The sequence below is a fragment of the Pan paniscus genome, chromosome 9, assembly GCF_029289425.2.
Source record: "Pan paniscus chromosome 9, NHGRI_mPanPan1-v2.0_pri, whole genome shotgun sequence".
Lineage (NCBI taxonomy): Eukaryota > Metazoa > Chordata > Mammalia > Primates > Hominidae > Pan > Pan paniscus.
Window position 1 is genome coordinate 7,356,383 of NC_073258.2, and position 23,671 is coordinate 7,380,053.

The 23,671-nt window shown below is 37.8% G+C and overlaps 4 protein-coding genes across 4 annotated transcripts in view; 2 read left to right on the top strand and 2 right to left on the bottom strand.

Annotated features, from left to right (window-relative positions):
• MMP26 (matrix metallopeptidase 26) overlaps positions 1–23,671 on the top strand; it is a 280,854-nt gene that overhangs the window by 190,939 nt on the left and 66,244 nt on the right. The window lies entirely within an intron of this gene.
• On the top strand, positions 5,501–8,211 carry LOC100973895 (olfactory receptor 51A7). Its single transcript, XM_003804641.6, has one exon. The coding sequence runs from the start codon at positions 6,113–6,115 to the stop codon at positions 7,049–7,051; it is 939 nt and encodes a 312-aa protein (XP_003804689.4). The 5' UTR covers positions 5,501–6,112; the 3' UTR covers positions 7,052–8,211.
• LOC100973548 (olfactory receptor 51G2) lies at positions 11,337–18,097 on the bottom strand. Its single transcript, XM_057299069.2, has 2 exons — positions 17,924–18,097; positions 11,337–14,487 (listed from the first exon to the last, which is right to left on the bottom strand). The coding sequence occupies exon 2, from the start codon at positions 14,409–14,411 to the stop codon at positions 13,467–13,469; it is 945 nt and encodes a 314-aa protein (XP_057155052.2). The 5' UTR covers positions 14,412–14,487; positions 17,924–18,097; the 3' UTR covers positions 11,337–13,466.
• LOC100973205 (olfactory receptor 51G1) lies at positions 22,119–23,078 on the bottom strand. The gene has a single exon (XM_003804639.4). It carries the CDS (start codon positions 23,076–23,078, stop codon positions 22,119–22,121), a length of 960 nt encoding a protein of 319 aa, XP_003804687.2.

Below are 23,671 nucleotides of genomic sequence, written 5' to 3' on the forward strand. Positions count from 1 at the left end.
CCAGAGGAGACCCTGGGTCAGGATCAGATCACAGCTTTTACTGACTGGTTCCCACAAGGCATTGCTATGGTCAGACTGGGATGGACTAAAAGTTTTGAACTAAACACATCAAAGAGAGTCTACTTAGAGATTAGGAAAAGCAGTTGAGGCTACCAAGAAATCACTTAACCCTAGATTAATCGACATATTATTTTAGGTTTATGTTTCTTTGCTGCTGCTTCTTTTTTCTTACAATCGACGAGGTGTTTTCTCTTTTTTATGAATAAAATATAATTTACACATGGTAAGATGGATAAACACAAAGTGTATAGCTAAATGGATTTTTATCCACTTACGCAAACAATTGTCATTAAAAAAGAGGAGTGCTAAAAACTCAAAATCTGAATATGCTTTTTTCTTTTTTATTTTAGTTCTGTTACTTGCTTTGTTGTGTCTTTTGAAACTTTCCTACTACATGCAAATACATTAAGATGGCTGTTTCTTCTTGATGAACTGACCTTTCATCATTGCAAAATGTCTCTTTTTCCCCGGTAATATGTCTTACTTTAAAGTCCATGTTTGCTAGTAATAGTATGGCCCCACTGACCATATATATTCATATGCATAATGTATCTTTTTATATCCCTTTACTCATGACCTATCCTTATATTTAAAGTATATGTATACACACACACACACACACACACACACACACACACACATGCTGATTTTTTGTTTATTTTTTTTGGATGGAGTCTCACTCTGTTGCCCGGCTGGAGTGCAGTGGCAGGATCTCGGCTCACTGCAACCTCCAGCTCTCTGGTTCAAGCAATTCTCCTGCCTCAGCCTCCTGAGTAACTGGGATTACAGACACATGCCACCACGCCCAGCTAATTTTTGTATTTTTAGCAGAGACAAGGTTTCACCATGTTGGCCAGGATGGTCTCCATCTCCTGACCTCGTGATCTGCCCGCCTCAGTCTCCCAAAGTGTTGGGATTACAGGCATAAGCCATCATGCCCGGCCTATATTTTTAATCCATTGTGACAAGTGCTATTTTGTAACTGGGGTCATAATATTATATCAAAACATTTATTTTTATGACTATCTTTGTCTTACTTATTTTCTCCATCTTTTTCTTTTCTTTGTTATAGATTTCTCACTTATTTTGAAACTATGAATCAAATAAAATCAAGTATGTTTCAGTATTCTACTTCATTTCCTCAACTGGCTTCTTAGCTATACTTGTTTGTATTTTTTTTTTTCAGAACAGAGTTGATCCTTAGAGTACGAATCCTTAACTTATTAAGATAGTCTACCATAAACAAATATTATGTTGTACCATATGTAATGCAGAAGCTTTTAATAATGTGCTTCCATTTAACTCATATTTATCCTGTATGTAATTATTAAGTACATGTTTCTACCTGTGTTGCAAACCTCTCTATACATTGTAATTCTTAAATGGTAAATAATTTTCCAGCAATTAAGTAAATAAAAATAAATACACATAATAAATAAAAATTAAATAATAAATATTATATATTATATACAAATAATAAATTTAAAAAGTTTCTATTTTCTCATATATTCACCCCTTTGTCATTTTTTATTCTTTTCTGTTCATTCTAGTTTCCTCCTTGTATTATTTTATGTTGCCTAAAACTTTCCTTTAGCATTTATTGTGTGAAGGTCTTATGGCTATGAGTTTTCTTAGGCTTTGTCTCTCCGTAAACATATATATTTTACTGTCCTTTTGAAAAATAGTTTTGAGAAATTTTGAATTCCAGGTTGACAATTTTTTTCTTAGTACTTTCAAAAGATGATTCTATTGTTTCAAGTATGACATTGTTTTTCATGAGACATTGACTGTCATTCTAACCATTATTTCTCTACATGTATATCTTTTTCCCCTCCTATTTTATTATTTCTCTCTTTTTCTTTGGTTTTCAGGATTTGACTATAATGTGTCTATGTGTTAATTTCTTTGTGTTTATCCTGTTTGGGGTTGTTTGCTGTGGCTCTCTTCTCAAACATAAAGGGCTCATTCCTCTGAGTTTCAGTTTAAGTCTTTCTTGTACCTACTATTCTTTTATTGTCCTGCAGAAAATTGTTCTTTTCAGGACTTTCTCATTGTTTCTATGGGGATTAATGTATTTAATATCTTTCCATGTTCTAATGAGGAATGTTGAATCTCTGGGTTATAGTAACAAAAATAATGTTAAAAGAATATTTTTATTGTTAGCATTATTTATCTTCCTCAAAAGTGTCCATAGGTATGTTTTTTAATATATAGGGGACATTTACTTACCTCCTCCATATGAAGAAATCCAAACCTATCTATTCCAGGAGTCACTGGATCTACTCTTTAAATTAGAGTTTATTCGAAATTTAAGAAATCACTCTCTCTCTCTCTCTCTCTCTGTGTGTGTGTATGTGTGTGTGTGTGTGTGTGTGTGTGTGTTCTTTCAAGAAAAACAACTGTAAGAATGTGAAGGAAGCTTTATTAGTTAGAAAGATAATTTGACAGTCAAGGCAGTAGCAATTGAGGCCTCTGTCAGTGCTACAGAAAAATCTGGAACTGGAACAGCCCTTCAGGATTATCCTAAATTGAAGCAAAGTCTCTGTACCCTTGCATTAACCAGTAACTGAATGTGGCCTGCTCACCAACAAGGGTTATAAACTGGATGAGGCACGTTCATTTTGATTAGAATAATTCCAGGAAAGGACTTATCTGTATTCCCATAGCAGCCCCAAATTCAGGAATCTGGGAGCTGATGTCTTAGTTCCAAAGAAAGGCTGACAGAGAAATTCACTGCATAATTTATTGCGGTCTACTCTTGTATTACTCAAATTCAACTGCTTCATTTGGGAATAGCTCTTCTCATGTTTGTGTTGTCTATTTGCCCAAGAAGAAGACACGATCATGAAAAGTTTGTGAACGAACTACAACATACATCACTTAAGCTGTTCTTGAAACCTCAACTGATCTTATCATCTACCATCTCTATAATCCATTCTAAATTCTTCTTTAGTAAAGACTACAACATTTATTGCATAGGTTTCTTTCATGGTAGAGCAACCAGATCCTTTTTTCAAAGGGTAAAAATGTCTCTACAGAATGACCTTTTCAGGCTAGGGCTATTTCACTTGCTAATTTATCATCAAAATTTGCCAGGATGGTACCAAGAGACAACCAGTCAGCTATCTGGGTACTGAACATATTCTACCTCCATATATTCCACCTCTCTGAATATTCCTTTGCAAGATCCTCTCAACAATCTTACTGCTCCTCAGGGTTCTATGAGTTTTAAATTTTGTATTATGTACATTTTTACTGTATGATTTCATTTACTCTTTGGTTTCAGATACCACCTATCATGTCAGTACTTCTGAATAAACAGCCTTGATGAGCTATCTCTTCTGAAGTTCATCCACATCCAAATGCATGCTCTGTGTAAGAATGAGTTTACCGCTTAAAATATGAGTGAAAGGAATGGACATCAATATCCCTTAGTTGTTGCCAGAGAAAAAAAGGGAGAAAGTGCTAAGAAATGATTCTACATATTTTATATTTCTTCCATTCACATTTATTCTTTACATATTTGCTGAGAGCCTTTTATATTCCACGTGTCATGTTGATGACAGATACATGGGGATAAATAAAACCTTTTTATACCTTTTAACATGGAGTAGTCAATGTGCATGGTAGTAATGGAGTTTGGTAGGGTAGGGTTACATGAAAGTAGTACGTTATAAAACACTGCAGAATCTTCCATAATAAAAAATGCACTAGAGATGCATTCCCTGAAAGACCTGAGTCAATATCCCTCAGCAAAAGACGAAAATAAAAAGGAATAAGAGTTAAGTGCTTTCAGAGGTGAGAACTTATTTTATGACTACTGAGGTGGGATCAGAATTGAATTTGCTAAGAAAACACAGTCCAGCAAATAACAGGAGAATGCTTTTAATGACATCTCACAATCTGCTACCGTCTCCACATTATACTTACCCTGGGTTTTGCATTAGGTTCACTACCATGGTGGGAGATTAATGAGTCATGCTCAAACTGTTCAAGGCCCTTTTCCATGTAGAAGATGCAGAGCTATTCACAAGTTGCCAAAATGTCTCTTAGATAGTACCTAGCAAAAGTAAAATATATTGGCCCAAGGCTGCTTGTTATTTACTACGTACTTTTTAAAATTATCCTCTGAAAAATCACAAAATACAATATGAATTCACAGTTAAGCTTCCATATAAAGGAGCTCAATCAATTTCCAGTGTCCCCTGTGTTTTCCACTGAAGGTTGATGACTTTTTTCTCTTGCAAGTTGAAGTTTAAAAAATTCTGGAGTGAGGATAGCTTGTCTTCTCTCTAGCCTTCCATTGGCTCTACCTTCATCTTTTGTATTTTTGTTATTTTTAATTAAAATTATTAATTTCATAATTTTAATTTATGCATTTACTAAGGAAGCTTATTAAATATAGGGGGAATTTATAATGATTGTCTTAGAGATTTGTGTTTCTCTGACAGTTTTACCAATTTTGACCTGTTTACCTTGAAGGTCAAAAACTTGATGATAAGTTGCAAGATTGCATATTTTACTTCTGAAAGTAAACTTGTATGCTTTTTAAAAGAGACTCTAAAATAAAATCAGGTTCAGTTTATTATGTAGGCAAAATTTTAATGCTTCATTTCCAACAGAAATTGGGTGGTTTGGATTTTTTTCATTTAGCATTTATTTGACTAAATATGCATTTATTTGACTAATTTCTCTGACTAATTAAATACAGAGATATGAGATAAAATAATCCAATCAAGATGGATAAGATTAACATGAACACAATACTACTGTAGAGCTTCAAATTGTTTCTTGAAATAAAATGGTAGCCTGAAGTGTGAACCATAAGTGTTTAAGCGAGGAAGTGCCACATTTAATACATGAATATGTACGTGAAGAAATAAGAATATGTAACTCCAAAGTACTTATCCACTGCTCCATTTCTCCAACATGTTCTATTGGAAACTACTGTGTAATCAATGCTAATATTTACAGATACTTGTTTGTGGTTTATGAACCTAGATCTCTGTTTGGAACTTCATAAATAACTATAAATATCAAAACCTGCCAAGATTGTATTCATTTTACAGATTTAAAATAACGCCCAAATAAGTTAAATAATTTAAAATCAAATGAAAGGGCAAATGTGTTTGAACAGAAATCGTTGTTTATTTTTATATAACACTTGATGTAACATGTATATTTACTCATGTATAAAATGTGCGTAAGTACCTACCTCATAAGTATGAGGTAAATTAGTCTATAAATGTATTTACTTTATAGCATCTAATGATTTAATCTTTTCCAAATATTTGCAGTGATCTCTGATTATTTTCTGAGACTATTTCTTTCAAACTTTCTACATAAAGCTCAGAGATTTTATTTTAAAGCCAACATGGGTACTGATGAAGACTATATGGAAAAATGAGTGGAAAAGATTCTAAGCATCTTTTTACTGATTCAAAGCAGCTCCATTTTGATATGTTTTTTATATTTTGTTAAACATCTTAAAAAGTAGGGCCAGATGCAGTGGCTCACACCTGTAATCCCAGCACTTTGGGAGGCCAAGGCAGGTGGATCACCTGAGGTCAGGAGTTCAAGACCAGCCTGGCCAACATGGTGAAAACCCATCTCTACTAAGAATACAAAAATTAGCTAGGCGTGGTGGTGGTGGTGCACACCTGTAATCCCAGCTACTTGGGAGGCTGAGGCAGGAGAATCACTTGAACATGGGAGGCGGAGGTTGCAGCGAGCTGAGATCGCACCATTGCACTCCAGCCTGGGCAACAAGAGCAAAACTCCCTCTTAAAAAAAAAAAATCCTAAAAATCCTAAAAAGTCACCAACTTAGGACAAGTTGTTAGAAGTGAATTTACCATGCTGGAGAATATGAACTTGTTTAAGGACTTCTGGTAAATTTTGAAGAGTGCAGTTGATTAGCAGCCAAATATGCTTTTGAGTATAGTATAGGAATGAACCCCTTATCCCCACAAAACTGAGTTTTAACCAAAAGCATGACTGCTTTTCATTTATATGGTTTCAGATCCGGCTAACGAGCTCATATCTCCCTCATTATGTCTGTTCTCAATAACTCCAAAGTCAAGCTTTTCCTTCTGATTGGGATCCCAGGACTGGAACATGCCCACATTTGGTTCTCCATCCCCATTTGCCTCATGTACCTGCTTGCCATCATGGGCAACTGCACCATTCTCTTTATCATAAAGACAGAGCCCTCGCTTCATGAGCCCATGTATTATTTCCTTGCCATGTTGGCTGTCTCTGACATGGGCCTGTCCCTCTCCTCCCTTCCTACCATGTTGAGGATCTTCTTGTTCAATGCCATGGGAATTTCACCTAATGCCTGCTTTGCTCAAGAATTCTTCATTCATGGATTCACTGTCATGGAATCCTCAGTACTTCTAATTATGTCTTTGTACCGCTTTCTTGCCATTCACAATCCCTTAAGATACAGTTCTATCCTCACTAGCAACAGGGTTGCTAAAATGGGACTTATTTTAGCCATTAGGAGCATTCTCTTAGTGATTCCATTTCCCTTCACCCTAAGGAGATTAAAATATTGTCAAAAGAATCTTCTTTCTCACTCATACTGTCTTCATCAGGATACCATGAAGCTGGCCTGCTCTGACAACAAGACCAATGTCATCTATGGCTTCTTCGTTGCTCTCTGTACTATGCTGGACTTGGCACTGATTGTTTTGTCTTATGTGCTGATCTTGAAGACTATACTCAGCATTGCATCTTTGGCAGAGAGGCTTAAGGCCCTAAATACCTGTGTCTCCCACATCTGTGCTGTGCTCACCTTCTATGTGCCCGTCATCACCCTGGCTGCCATGCATCGCTTTGCCAAGCACAAAAGCCCTCTTGTTGTGATCCTTATTGCAGATATGTTCTTGTTGGTGCCGCCCCTTATGAACCCCATTGTGTACTGTGTAAAGACTCGACAAATCTGGGAGAAGATCTTGGGGAAGTTGCTTAATGTATGTGGGAGATAAGAACTTGAACAATTAGGTAATAAATTATCAACCAGTAGGCATTTACTGTCATTTGCTATGTGCTTAATGCCATAGAAGTCACTAATAAAGGACTGGATGATGGAAGTGAAAAGCTATGTAGTGCAGAATTTATAATAAAGTTGAGAATATAACTGAACAGGATAGAAAAAAATAATCAAGAGATATATAAGATATAGAGGTTTAATTAACATTTTAAGGGAAGTTGAAGGAAAATACTTCTGTGATGGAGCAGCTGGATTTGAGTCAACCCATAAAGAATGAATACAATTTGGGCAGATTGAGATTATCATTCAGTTAGTATCTATTAAAAATACAGATGATATACAAAGTCTAATCTCATACTGTCAAGGAAAGGTAAAATAGCTATGAAGGATGCTGATCTGATTACAATAGAAAGTGTAATTTAACAGATAGCAAGTGATATTTTGGATAAAATAAGTGAACCAGATTTTGGAGCACCTAAAAAAAGCTTTGAAAAGTCTAAATTCAGGAGGTGTTGGAATGCCAATTTCTTCTCTACATGATAAATTTCATTTTAAGAAGAGCGTGCCTGTAAACATGGATTGAATTTGGGAGAGATGAGGAAGGAAGATTAACAGGAGAAAGCACAATAATCCTGCTGTGAAGTGATGACTCAGAATAGGCAGGGAGAGAACAAGATCATTTAGCTGCTGTTGTTATTTTTCTGTTATAAAACCAACATGTAAATTATGGAAAATTCACAAATGTAACTAAGTGACTAAAAGATAATTTTAAACCCCCTATGGTTTTGCTGTTTAGTTTTTTTCTGTGATTTAGTCTTTCCCTGCGCCTTAAAAAAAAATCAGCCCCTCTAATATGTTCTTAAAAATTGATTCCTGCAGGACACGACATTTGGTACCACAATATTTTTCACTAAAATTTATATTTTAAACTTTTTTTCTCATGTATAGAGGAAATATATGATGGAAAAATCAAAAGATTGAGTATACAGTTGAAAATACAATTTGAAGGGGGGCAAACAAGATTGACATGGCAATCTCTCTGGGATTCTAAGGTAAGAGTGTTGTAAACAGAAAAGAAAAGCTTTTCAAAGGAACTGGGGACTTGAATGATGGGTTTGAATTTTGTCTTGAGGATTTGGCATAGGTGACTGAATATTCAAAAACAGGCAACTACAGAGAATTAGAAAAAGGAAACTGGGACGCTTATATGTCATGACTAGGAAAGTAGCCGTGGCCCTCTTAGACAATGATCCTTGGAAATAGACATGGAGGTAAATACATATTTTAAACAAAGTTTGGTTATCAAACTGTGAAGATCCTTTCTTGCTAAAGTCTCTCTTTATGCTTTTTTACCCATGATTTTCCACTGCTGTTATTTTAGTTCACATTTAAAACTTCCCCTGGATTCTCTGGTCATAGCTATTTGAAAGATCTTTCTAAAATGTAAATTTAACCACAGCTAAAATGCTTCAGTAGCTGTGCAGTAACTTACAAGATAATGGCAAGGCTCTGTATATGCACAAGGCCTTTTCCATCATTCAGTACCTGCTTTTCTCTACTGCATTCTTTGTCAACATTCTCTGTCTTACGCTTCAACAGAGTAACATAAAGACATCATGTTACTTATATCCAAGCCTCGGTTTTGGGTGTATTTTTTTTTGGTCAGAAAAACTGCATTCATTTTCTATTTCTGCATAACAAATTATTAAAAACTTAGTGGCTTAAAACAATGCAAATGTATTGTTTTATAATTCTGTAAGCTGGAGTTCTGACATGGGCTTCATTGAGCTAAAATCAAGATGTTAGCAAGCCTACATTCCTTTCTGGAGACACAGAGGAAAATCTGTTTTCGTGCATTTTCTGGCTTCTAGAGGTAACCCATAATTCTTGCCTCATAGATCCCCTCTTTCATCTTCAAAGCCAGGAACATTGCATCTTCCTGTGACTTTATTCTATAGTCTCATCTCTGACCATGGCCAGTAAGGAGTCTCTACTTCTAAGGATTCATATAATTAGACTGGGTTCCCCTGGATAATCTTGGATATTCTGCCTATGTTAAGGTTTTGAATGTTAATCAGTCTGCAAAGTATCATTTTCTATGTAAAGTAATATATTTACAAGTTTCAGGGGTTATAATGTTGAAATCATTAGGAGAGGGTGCACTCTGCCTACCACAAATACATTTTCTCAACTTCTCTTTATCTACTTATTTCTTTAGCAGGACATTGCTAGATGTACTGTATTCATCTTTGCTGACACTTTTTGCTCCAAGTACAACAAATTTATACCTCAATTTTATTCCCTTTCTTATACACTGATATCTACACCACAATTTAAAATAAATATGAGCCTTTAATTGTTTAAAGATTGCTTACATCTCTGCCAAATTGTAAACTCCATAGGATACATATGTCTGCACATCTTAGTTTTTCTGTGTCTCTAGTACTTGGCACATATTTGGACAAAGAAGGGCCCAATAAATATCTATTGGTCAATTTGTAAATGCATGAGTGACCATCATGGAATAAAAAAAAAACTGCTCATTACCTAAGCTCAAAATCTTGAGTATTCCCTGAGGACAGAATCCTAAAATTATAATATGTCAATCATATCCAATTGAAACATATAATCACACCTTCAGGCAGTTCCTTTCCTCCTGCTACAATCATGCCAGGCCTAAAGTAAAAACTGTAATGTCTCCTGAAATGTAACTGTCTTCTCTGCTAAAGGCCAGAGGTACTCAATAGATATTGGTTGGATAAATACGAAACCTGCAGTCACTGCAAATTCTGATCTCTGGGTATTACTGACTGCATTTTAAGACACCCTCCTTCTCTCAGTTTACCACTTGAATATTCTTGACAAGAATTATTTATAATGGTCTTCGTCATCAAGAAATGACAAATAATGATTTCAGCAAATAATGGACTTTGTTATCTCTCAGCTTTTTCTCAGAATATTTGCTTTGCTTAGGATGCTATTTTTCCTTAATTTCACCTGGATACCTTCTGGCTAACTTTCAGGAATCAGTAGATCATCCAAAGTTGCAAAATGTGCCAGACATCCCCACTAGACAAATCCTTGAGGGTGGGAAATGTGTCTTGTTCATCAATTTATTCCTATTAATTTTTACAGAAATTGACCAGTGAGTGTTGAATAATGAATAAATGCATAAATGTCAGCCTCTCTCTCAACCATCTTCAATTCACCAATTAATGTAGCTTCCAGCTTACTTCGCTCCAGTCACACTGGTCTTCTTGCTATTCCTAGAACACTCAGGTTCATTTCTACTTCAGGACTGCTATACTTGTTCTGCCGTTCTGCAATGTTCTTCCCTCAAGTTTTATTTTTCAAATATCTAACTCCATCATATTGTTCACAATTTTGTTCAGAAAAGCCCCTCTTTATAGAGGCCTTCCCTGCTCACCCATTCAGTCGCTCTCAACCCATTACCCCACTATGTTTCCTTCAGAGTACTTTGCAGTGTATGAAATAGTTAATCATTTACTGTGCTGTTGACTGTCTCTACCACCAAAATGTAAGTCAGGAGAACAGGTTTTGTTATCCTTTTGCCCACTATATTCCTATAATGTGTGCTTAGAGAGAGAAGAACGCTCAACAACTTTTTTTTACCCAACTAACTTCTGCTTATAAGCACTTCAAGCCTTAACTAAGGCAACCCCTCTAGAAATCCACCTATGGCCCTCCTTCCCCTCAGGGTGGTTTCTGGGATCCCTCATTTATTTAACACACATTCTTCTTTGTGGTTTTTCATCTGTGTTATTATATTTATGTTTTATGTTAGGAATTAAAGTAAGTAAAGTTTATTGTGAATAAAAGAACATGCTAAGAATTATATTAGAACGTTTTACATATATGATATATCTAAATTGCATAGACAGCCTTGTGGGGTAGACATTTTTAGTTCTTTTTAAAATAAAATTGATCTCAGATAAATAAAATAATTTGTCCAAGTCACACAGTGAGGAAGTAGAACTTTCTATACCTGACCCCAAGTTTAGTATACTTGCTACTATATCGGAATAACTTTTAATTTATCATCAGACATAAGAGAACATAACTCCTTTATGGGGACTGAAATTACAAGTACACATCACAGAGAGAATCCAGCTGTGAAGCTGTATACATGCCCCAAAATTTTCAGTGGTTTAATGTCTTTTTTTCTGAAGTTTTCTGTATACACAAGCATAAAAGACACATACCACTCATGACACTCACAGGCATATTTTATTCAATTTGCTGTGTACAACTAATCATAGGCCTTTTGCATGTTAATACACACAATTCACATATACACATTGTAAAAATAAGAAATTCATAATGAAAGATGTTGGAATATTGAGCCTTAAAAAATGTGATTATGGGATCTGAGTTACGTAACAGGCAGCTATAACCTAGGCAGCTGTAATCTTTGTTTCTCTTATTGTAATTTTCCTTTTCTTTAATTATATTGTTTTTTAAAATGTAAAAAACTATAGAATGCTAGAGAAGACCTTTTCCCACTCCACTGTTGATCTTCATTATAGATTAACTTACATCTCACTTCTCTTACTCAAAAACCTCAGGACTATCATGTTGTCTAGCCTGGAATGTTAAACATACTCTTTCAAATTGGAAAAGAAAAAAAAAACAAGCTGTAACTATTCAAATTACTATAACTCACAAGTCAGCCTTAGTATGGAAAATGTTGTAGTCCTCTTAAATTTATTTGCTTTCCACGTGCATAAGCAAATCCTTAACTTTTCAGCTTCAGAGCAATGACCCCATTCCTTCGGGGTCTGTGTTACTCAAATGGTCATTCTCAACTTTGTGGCTAAATAAGCTCTTTTAAACTGGGTTCTGATCCTTTTGATTATCTTGGGGTTGATGATATCATTGCAGAAACAGTGTTCTCATGCCAAACAGGAAGGGACACTGGTGTTGGGAGCAGGGACAGGCATATCCAATGTTAAATGTCAGGTGTACTAGATTGCCTTGGAAGAGACAAACCTCAGGTGAGAACTGGCTCCACATACACTTCATAGTAGAAGACATTGTGTTCAGCCACACCCTTTCTTAATCTGCACTAAAACAATGCAGGAACGTGACATTCTCATGCTTCTCTCTAGGTGTTCAAAGCTCCCCTTGGCAATATCACATTCAAGCTTGCTTTCCTCACAGTTACCTCCAAGCCCAAACTGCAAATACTATATTGACATGTATTACTCAAAATGTAACTTTTATCTAGAATGTCTTGGGGGTACAATAACAATACAACATATAAAAGGGCATAACAAACTATCCTTGGTTCCTTGGCTTATAATCTCTTTCTGATACAGTCAGTACCTCAATCTGTTTCCACTTCACCTCATTTTTCTTAAACCTTTCTGACATTCTAGAGAATAAAAATGGCAACAAAAACAACACTTCAGATAATTCTCAGAATACGCTGTCCTCTCTCTCACTTCTGCTTCAGCTTTGCACATGCTGTTCCTTTGGACTGGAACATATTTTTGTCTCCTTCCTCTTACAGTTTTTGACTGCCTAATGCCTACATTTCCCTTAAGGCTATTACTGTGTCAACTCAGGGAAAACTTTTCTGATGCTCCCTTCCCCCAGCTAGGGGAAGACAACTCCCAAACCAATTTCTTTTTTCTTTGAAGAATACAATTAACATGTGCTTGTATAACGAATCTTCCCAAAATTTAGTGTCTTAAAAATATTTATTTTGTTTACAAAACTGCAATTTTGGCTGAGTCAGAGAACAATTGATTGCTTTACCAGATGCCAATTGGAGAGGCTGGAAGGTTGGGGAATGGAATTATCTGAGGATTCTCTACTCATTGGTGGTTAACACTGACTCAGCTAAGGTCTCAGCCTTAGCTGAGTGAGACCTTGGCTGAGCCTACTGGATGGAACATCTACATGGGCCCTCTCCACGTCGCCTGGGCTTCCTCTTAGAATAGGGGCTGGGTTTCAAAAACAAGCGTTGAGTGAAACAGACAGAAATAGTGGTGGAATGGAGGTGGAAGAGAGAGAGAGAGAGAAGATACATGGGCTATTTCCACAATATTCAATTCATGAGGCATTTACAAATTCTATCCAGTTTCAAGGGGAGAAGAAATAGACCCTATCTCTTTATGAGGAGTAGCAAGTTCCTGGAAGAGAATGTGGGTTTAGAATTATTGCTGTGGCTATTTTTAGAAAATAAAATTTACCACGTCATATTACATTTTATCCCCCCTGCCCTTGCCACAACAGAGTGAGGGTTCTGTAAGGACTGTAACTCATCCCTGTACATATTTGTTGAGTAAGTAAGTGTCTTCTTTATTTTATGCATGTTAGAAATTATAAAGGTTAGGCAAACAAGGGCACGTTTCAGGAGACAGTGGCTCTAACACTAGACACAGTTAGTAACAAAAGGTATGCGTCACTCGATCCCGGATCTGTTTGGTCTTCACACTGTAGACAATGGGATTCATCACAGGAGGAAAGAGAAGATACATGAAACCCATGACCACCTGGACCAGGTGGGGTGCCTGCTTTCCAAAGTGATGGATGACAGAGAGGCCAATCATGGGAGTGTAGAAGAGCAGCACAGCACAGATGTGGGAAACACAGGTGTTAAGGGCCTTGAATCTCTCAGCCCTGGAGGCGATGGACAGCACGGTGCGCAGGATCAGAGCATAAGAGAAGAGGATGAGCAGTGAGTCTATACCCACTGTAGAGACGATGACAAACATGCCATAGATGCTGTTGGCCTTCATGTCGGCACAGGCCAATTTCATCACTTCTTGGTGGAGACAATAAGAATGTGAGAGAACTGGGGAGCCACAATAGGGGAATCTTTTGAGCATAAAAGGTAATGGAAAAATGAGTGCTACACTACGACCCAGAGAGACCAGGCCAATCCTGCCAATGACTGTGTTGGTGAGAATGGAAACATAGTGCAAGGGGTGGCAGATAGCCACAAAGCGGTCAAAGGCCATAGACAGTAGCACAGAGGACTCGAGGAAGGAGAAGCAGTGAATGAAAAAGAGCTGAGCAAAGCAGGCATCATGGCTAATTTCTCGTGCTCCAACCCAAAAGATGCCCAGGACTGTAGGGAGAGTGCAAAGGGACAGACCCAGGTCAATCAGAGCCAGCATGGACAGGAAGAGATACATAGGTTCATAAAGTGAGCGCTCTGTTTTAATGATAAAAAGAATTGTACAGTTGCCCAGGATGGAAACCAGATATATGAAGCACAGTGGGATGGAGATCCAGATGTGCATGCGCTCCAGCCCAGGGATGCCACTCAGCAGGAAGGTAGCAGAAACGCTGCTGCTGCTGTTTCCCAGGGATCCCAGGGTCATTGTGTGAGGAGACAAGGGGGAAGGTGGGTGCCCTCCAAAATCCTGAAGTAAATTGAGGCAATACTGGTGATTGCACCTGGTGGAAATTAAAGAAAAAAAATAGAATCAAATATACCTAGAACTGTGCAGCTCTTTCTAGTGGTTATTTCTTTCTGGTCCTTGACTTCCTCTCAATATCTTTTTGAGGAAATTTGTCTCATAGTTTCAATAAGAAGCAAAGGCATGGAATTGTGAAGTGATGCGCCAAACTGGGTGAGTTGGAGATTCTAAATGAGCCGCTCCACCCTTTTTGCTCTTTTCTGACTTCTGTATCAACCAGGTCTTCTTAGCTACTAGAGTTTTTACTAGTCTCATCCAATGGGATGCACCCAGGGGCCGGGTGCAGTGGCTCACGCCTGTAATCTCAGCACTTTGAGGGCCGAGGCGGGCGGATCATGAGGTCAGGAGGTTGAGACCATCCTGGCTAACACAGTGAAACCCAGTCTCTACTAAAAAAAAAAAAATGGTGTGGGAGGAGGGAGAATTCAGCCTCCCTCTGCTGGCACTGTGGGTTGGCAGTGGCTGTGTTCTGCCACTGAAGGCCACAGCTATTGTTGGGGACTTTTCTCTTATAGCAGCATACTCCTTGTGTTGTAGTCCTTGCTCTCTGCTCCTTCAGACTAAGAAGTGAGAGTTTCCTCATTATTCCTCTTGGCCCTATTTAACTTTGCCTGCCTCTTACAAATAGATATTTTACTGGAAAAAAAAAAAGTCCTCACATGCCTTTTTTCTACCAGGCCTCTTACTAATATTCTAACTTTTATTTCACCTTCTTTTCTTTTCCTTTATCTTACTGTGCTTTCTTTGTTATAGTTTTAGTTTTTTTCTTTCTTTCTCTTTTTTGTTTTTGATTAACTTCTCCAGGCACATACAAGCCCTAATTCTAGACAGACCAACCCTTCACTCACCTTCTCCTCTGGTCTTCCTGACATAGAAGCTTAGCCTTGTCCAAGTAGCTCATAAATGCTGCTCAGCTTACAGAATTCCAGAGAGAGGTGGAGAGTATGTGAATGATGACCTGTGAAGCTATTTCTGACTGCTAGAGTAAGACATCAAAGCCCTGATCCTCCTGTCAATCAGTAACCAGAATTCCCCAGAAGTCCAGGAATCCAACTGCTGTGGACCTAAGTGGCAGGAGAGGCTAAAGCACCATCAACCATGGCCACATCCCCAACCACAAGGTCATGTCCAGGAGAGCCCACTGAACACAGGGCAGTGATGCTGGAAAGGCCCAGTCTTCTACAGAGGAAGAAATGAAGGCTCAGGAGAGTCTTGTCACTGGGAAGAGGTCATATGCCAATTCAGGCCTCCTGACTTCCACAGCAGTGATCTTCCATTCTCAATTAATATCACTGGAATATGAGCTCAAAGAGGGTAGGGGCTTTTCTTTGTTTACCTCTGTTAATCCAGTATTTAGAACACGCCCCAGTACGTAGCAGATGCCAAGAATGTTTTTTTGCATGAATAAGTTATTTTTTATTTAGCTAACTAATAGTAACTTGGTGCAGGTTTTATCTCCTTAAAAACCCTATGAATATTCTATTGATAATATTATGCTGTAGATAAGAAAACAGAAGCTTAGAGAAAATTATTTACATTTCTAAGATCAGACAAATAGTAAAGACAAAAATAGGATTTGAACGAATATTTGATTTTTCTCTAGACTTCAGGATATAAACAATGATTACTCTTTCTTGCCATATAGATAATAATTCAGTGTCAAGTGGCAGAGCTAGCTTAACAGGCCTTTAAAAGCATTGCTGATTCTTTAGCTGAATAAATAAATAAACTGATTGGAGAAATACACATAAAGATATACACAGACACTTTCTCACTCCAATAACAGTGGCATTAATAGTTTGGGCCGTGAACTCACTGTCCACCTGAAGATCATATAGGCTCTCACACCGTGCTCCTCAGCTTCTGCTGTGGCCATGATCAGGGGTTACCACATTACATATCAAAGTGAATTCAGAAAAGCTGTGATAAACTTACCTGTCAGGGACAGACAAGCTACATATTGGGTTAACAATATACTTTTTATGTGTTCTGTAGAATCAGGTTTTATTGTTTTGATGTAATAGTCTCTAATTGTTCAGTGTTTTCATTGCACTATGAAATTCATTAAAACATCCATGTTCCATAATTACTATTGTAAAAAATTCAGAGAGCCTGACAAATAGTAGATACTCTTCAGTAATTCTATTTCTTTCTTCTTCACCACCCTATTTCATTTTAATGTCAAAATAAACCTAAGGCGGAAAATATTTTTGACATTAAAATGAAATAGGATGGTGAAGAAGAAAGAAATAGAATTACTGAAGAACAGCTACAATTTGCCAGGCTCTGTATTAGGGACATTCCAAAAATCATCACACTTAGACTTTAGAAAAAATTTGCAAGTTAGTATTATTGTCTCAATTTGCAAATGAGGAAAGAGAGGCTTAGAGAATTTTATAATATCCCTAGAATCACGCAGCCAGTCAGTGCCGTAGATGGAATTCAAATTTAGATCTCTATAGCTCCAAGGCAGATACTGAAAAGTTGGAAAAATTTTGGTTAACAAATCCCAGCAATTATTTAAGTTAAGGCAGCCTGAAACGGGTGGAGGTTAAATTAGAAAGATATAGAGAAATGTTAAATGTCTGGATCACATCTTTGTTTCCTATAAACTCAAGACAGACTTTCTTTGGGATTTGAACTTGTGCTTCAGATTGTAAGGAGGTACAGCAGAACAGGAATCAGAGAGAATAATGAGGATAGGTTAGAGGAGGGGACTTGGAAATAAAATAAAATTCAGAATAATGATGCCAGGAGATATCTGCTTGGAAAAGATCACCTTTAGCCAGTTCGCCAGAGAGTTCTTAGTATGATAATTATTCTAAGTTCCTCTCATAAAATCCTCGCAGAACCCATTAGCAGTTTTGGTAAGGACTTCATTGTTCCTGACCTAAAGCAGCTGTCCAGGATACAGTGGGTTCAGCAAGATAGACTTAATCCATGGCGTTTCTGCCCTCAAGTTGTTTTGCTTTAAGACTACTTTCTGAAGGGACTTGAGCAAGTTGAATGACTGTTCTGATTCTATTATAATAGACCACACTTTGTGATCACTCAGGGAAATATATTTTATGTCACAGAAAAGCTTTTTCCCAAAGAATCAGACTGCTTCCTATCCATCTCCTTGTTTCTTGGAAATAACTCCTGTTCTACTAACTTGTGTCTGAGACTAGGGGTAGATGTTGACCTTTAATAACTGAGCTCGTTTCATGCCTGCATGACAATTTTGCCCACCTAACTTGTTTAATTCTCTGGGTCTCATCAATATTCCTGCCGTTACCATATAGGAGGCAAGTCTCTGGGCAAGAAAACAAGGAAATTGACTAATGTGAGAAAGCTGTTGTCTACTTTCTGAGCTGTGCTAAGATCAGACCTGGGATCCCATGAAGCCAGCAAAATCTGACTGTAGCATTTACCATCTTTAGCAGGTGCCCTCTGCAGCCTTTTGGTAGACAAAGTCCCTTCTATCCTTTCTCTCTCCAAAGCTCGGGCTGAGCCTTCTGGGATCTTTCCTTGGCTCTACACTCAGCATCAAACACCTGGCTACTATATAAACTCCTCACATACCAAGGCTAAAAATAAAGGCCATGAACGCTAGAGTGACTGGAGGACGGATGTTTAAATCCATGATTTTTATGCAACTGCCCAAGGTATCCACTGAGACCCTTTCAAGGATCTTTAACCAATTCCCTAGCAGGCCTGGCTCCCTGGACCTCATTACCTCAGACCCTGGAGATAAGAGAAAAAGGGGCAAGGAGACTGGTCGTGTGAGATACCAGGATGGAAAGCCCAGAGGATGCCATGTACCAGCCACTGGTGAAGAATATGGCAAGAGTTTTGAACCAACTCCACAACTTTGGGAAAGCAGAGTGGGTGCTATTGATAATGTTTTATGTGTGATATGGCATAACCCCAATTTATGCACACTGGAGAATTAAATTCACTTTACAATCATAAGTGAATTTAAAAAGGGATTTTTTTTAATTGAATGCTTTCTCCATCACCAAGGGGAGGAAGGAAGTCAGGCTAGGTTCTTGCTGGGATGGTATTGGTGATTATTCTGGGTGCTCAGGTAACCCTATATGCTCCTGATTTCTGCCTACTCTTAGGGACTTCATCTCCTCTTCCTGTCTCTGATCCACTCAGAACTCAGTCCTTTGTTTCCAGACATCCAGGAGCTAATTGGAGAAACTAATCCATTCTTGTACACTTGGGGGTGAGATGAGCCCCTGCAAAAGGTAATTAGAACTGAAAAGGAGTTTTTATGTGATTACAAGGGTATGAAGAGTTAATTTTTGGCCCCTGGGAAAGCTGATGAAGAAGGCATTTTAGAGAGAGAAATGAAGGGAGGGAATAGGCTATTATGTTTTGTGGATATCTAGATTTCTGTCTTTATGGGACCTTTTTATAAGTGCTCTTTGTGGTCTCTTTAAGAAACCTAAGCCTTCTTCTCTTGGGTTCTAACATTATTCAGAGACCTTTGCCAGCCCTGAATTTAAACCTTTCTTAATGTAAGTACCTAGTAGAACCAAGAGTAGGCCATCTATAATTGGCTTGTGTAAGTGGTCTTTTGCTTGCTGTACCTTCCTTTCATACTGTTTCCACAATGCACTTCTTCTCCTCTTATTCAGCTATGACTATTTCTACAAATTCCAGCTTGATTTCTTCCAACATAGTTCCATTCTAGCCACTGACATTTGGAGATTGGGCTTTACACCAAACTCATTATGACACAGAAAGGAAATCTCCATACTCTGACATGAGGCCCCAGATGTAAGAAGTGCTCAGAATATTATGGAGGATTATGGTCATAATGATAATAGCAAAGATCATATAATTAAATGCAAAGCAAGCACAGAACAATTAAACATGATGCCTTTGGTATGGTTTCAGGTAGTGTTGTGTGCAGTTCTGTCACGGACTTTTTTTTCATTTCTCAGCCCCAAATAGGGAGAGAAATTGTATTACAAAAATCCCTTTGAGTTTCATTCAAATTTTACCTATATTTATGGTTTACCATCATATGTTGATTCTCCATAAAATATTCAAAATGAGAAGGGTAATCTTTTCTCTAATATCCTACCTAAAAAGTATACTTTAATTCAGAAAATAAAGCACTTCTAGTAGTAAATAAATCCAGTCATTACTGATAGGTATCAGATGTCATCTTTGAGTGTTTACTTAGACATAACACTATATGAGCAAGTGAATATTTATTGAATTCTGTGAGTTTAGAGATAGCTAATCTTTTAAGTCAAACCACTGGAGCTCATTTAGATTCTGTCCTGATTTCCAAACAATATTCCATGAGCTGAGTAACAAGTTGGTATTGAAGGGATAACTGACAAATGGCAGAAAGCATAGGCGCAGCTTGTAGGACTTTTATATTCTTGCGACAAGTGGATGAAGTACCTATCTTATTTGAACTCTGTAAAAGGGAAGCTCTTCTTTTACCTAGGCTCACAATTCAGATGTAGTCCCAAGAGCTCTGCTATAACCAAGTTGTCCCAAATCCTGCCTTGGGGCCTCAGTCTAGCAAAGAGAGAGGCATACTGACTTTTCCAAAAGAGGCCCAGCATGAGTAAGTGGACTAGGTTGTAAACATGGATAAAATACAATAAAACAAAACAAAACAAAATAAAATAAAATAAATGACAGTGGCAGATCAGTGAGGGATTCAAGTCATGCACTGGCCAAAGGCTGATGGCTTCATCCAGTATGGAAACACTGTACTAAGAAAAAGTGTAGTTACGGAAGGTTTCTAATTTGGGACACATATGCATGCACGTGCAGATCTGTATGGTTTCACTTGTGTGAGCATGTAAGCACTGTTGTTCAGTGCACGTATCTTATCAAAACTTGGTATTTCAGGAGAATGTATATTTGTATGAATCTACATATTTAAAATACCCGAGCCATTGTGTACCTTTGTATGTATTCATGATCATATGCACTTATTTAAAGTTATGCAAAAGTGGTTATGTTTGCAGTTGTTTTCTTTGGTGTCTTCTTCACAGGGAAAGAAGAGGCTCTAAAATAGATCTTTATTAATTTTTAAAAAGTTTTATTAAAAGTTATTGCTTTTAAAAAATTTGTATAATTTTAAAGGCTGCAAGTGCAGTGTTGTTACATAGATATATTGCATAGTGGTGAAGTCTGGACTTTTAGTGTAACCATCACCTGAGTAATGTGTATTGTACCCATTACGTAATTTCTCATGCCTTACTGCCCTCCCATTCTCCCACATTTCTGAGTCATCAGTGTTTATTATTTCGAACACTATGTCCAGGTGTAAACATTATTTAGCTTTCACTTATAAGGGAGAACATGCAGTATTTGACTTTCTGTTTCTGAGATGTTTCACTTAATGGCCAACAAGCATATGAAAAAATGATCAACTTAATTGATAATTTTTAGTGTAGGTAACTTGCTTCTAGCTCTACTAGTTAAATTTACTTCTTCTTCATGGTGAATTTCACATTTTTATGTTTTCCTTCTGGTGACTTTCCTTTCTGGAATCTAGAGTCAAGACAAGGTAACTAGAAAGAGAAGAAATTGCTGTTTAAAACCCTCTCCTTCTCATGACTCCACATAAAGTCATAGCAGAAAATACCTCTACCTACATGAATATATAAAGAGTTACTAATTTCACTCCCCATGTATCTAGATATATGTGATAATGTACAGAAATGAATTCACACAAACTGGCCAACTAGGACATATGTACCAACACAAACAAGCATGACACAGCAGATTTATATGCCAAGGAATATCAAAATACACGAAGAAAGAAAAACAGCAGTATCTGTATCTTCATGCAGACTTTGTTTGATATGGCTAGATACAGAGATGAGAGAAACGTCTTACAAACAAGCATAAAATAACACATAATTTTCTTTTACATTTTTACTCTTTTACCTTCGTAACTAAAGGAAGAAATCAAGCCTTTTCCCCAGTTACTCAGGTGATAATCCTCAATCTCAATTACATCTTTTGAGGATTATCCATGAATAATTTTGTGCTGTTTCAATTTGATAACTTCCCTTAAACTCCCAGGGTGTCTCCTCCTTTTCTTAATTTTGTGGGCATATGTTTAGTAAAGACTATCATGAAAAATCATTGCCTTGGGTGTGGATATAGATAGGTACAAATATGTTGTAAATGAATAAAATCTGTAATTATGATAAAGTAACATAAAAATAAATAAATAAAAATATGTTTAAACAGTTAATCATCAATGAAATTACACTGGCCAGAGAATTGAAAGATGAAACTTTTGTACTCTTTTAGATTTTGTCCAATCATAATGGTTAATATTTATTGAGAATTGTATATTTGCCAGACACTGTGTTAGAAAACTACCTAAATTATTTAATCTTTACAACATCCCTTTGAGGAAGGAAGGTATTATAATTATTTCCTTGCTCATTCTGCAGTTGAGGAAACGAGAACAGAGAGGTAAGTAACTTTCTCCTGGTCATGCTGCCTTATGTTGCACAGCCAATTGCCTTTTTGTTGACAGTCAACGGTTTATTATTTTGCCACAGCATAGCTGAAAACAAACAGAAACCTGTGGGCTTTATGTCCAAAACTTCCTCTCTTTACTCTAACTTAATCCTTCCAAAAATACCTAAGTGACTTTATAAACTTCTTAATGATGCGCTGGCCAATTTGCTTGGTCTTGATGCTGTAGATGATGGGGTTCATAAGGGGTGGTACCAGCAGATACACATAGGACATGAAGAGGTGTACAACGCGGGGCAGATGTTCACCAAAGCGATGCACAAGAGACAAGCCAATCATGGGGATGTAGAAGAGCCGTACAGCACAGATATGAGAGACACAGGTGTTGAGGGCTCGGAGTCGCTCCTGGAGGGAGGCAATGCTGAGCACGGTGCGAAGGATGAGGGCGTATGAGAGAAAGATGAGCAGGGAGTCCACACCCACGGTGCAGGCCACAACAAAGAGCCCATAGATGTGATTGACAATGATGCTAGAGCAGGCCAGCTTCATGATCTCCAGGTGAAGACAATAAGCATGAGCCAGCACATGGGAGTGGCAGTATTGGAAGCGCTTCAGGAGGAATGGCAAGGGGAGGATGAGGAGAGCACTTCTAAGCACTGAGCTTAGCCCCATCTTGACAATACATGCAGGTGTCAGGACGGTGGAGTAATGCAGTGGGTTGCAGATGGCCACGTAGCGGTCAATGGACATGGATAACAGAACTGATGACTCCACTAAAGACAACGTGTGGATGAAGAAGAGCTGAGTGAAACAGGCAGGGATGCCAATCTCTCTGGTATCAAACCAGAAAATGCCCAGCACAGTGGGCAGTGTGGAAAGGCAAAGGCCTAAGTCTGTGACAGCTAGCATGCCCAAGAAATAGTACATGGGTCCATGGAGAGTGGCATCAGTACAAATGACGTGGAGAATGGTGAGGTTCCCCAAGATAACTGTCAGGTAGATGAAGCAGAAGGGAATAGAGATCCAGCCATGGAGACCTTCTAGACCTTGGAAGCCCGTCAGGAAGAAAGTGGCTCTTTGGAGGCTGCTATTAAGAAGAATTGTCATAGCTTTACAATCTTGGACTCAGAAACCTGGAATATAGAATGAGATTCCTGGAAAGTGACAAGGCTGAATTCTCACTCACCTAAATGTCCCAAGATCAGCCAGTAAGGAAGCATCTGCAGATGGCATAGGGGAGAACTGGGTTGGGGCTGATCTATTAGCCTTTTATACTGGCTCTAGGAAGGAGACTTTTGATGGATGAGGAGGCAAATAATAGTATGCTAATCTGAAGCCTGGAACAAAGGAACATCTTGGAAGAATCTTGGACTTCAGAAAACAATTCTAGAAAAGGGGAATTTGAGACTTCGTTCTGAGAGATATGATAAGAGATGTATGTCTTTAATAGCAGGGCAGTTAAGCCAGGACTGGATCTAGAGATGGGAAGGCAGAAGAGATTTACACTAGGTTTGAAACACAAGGAGCAAAGGAGAAAAATCTGAAATCACCAGGAAAAGCCTGAAATCTTTGATTTAGAATGAGGAAACGAAATCAGAAGGCATTCAGAGTGAGTTTTGCCTGTGGGGCTGGGATTGATATGACATCTAGGTATCCAGGTCTGTTCCTGTAATATCTGAACTGAGTTCTACTTTGTTCTG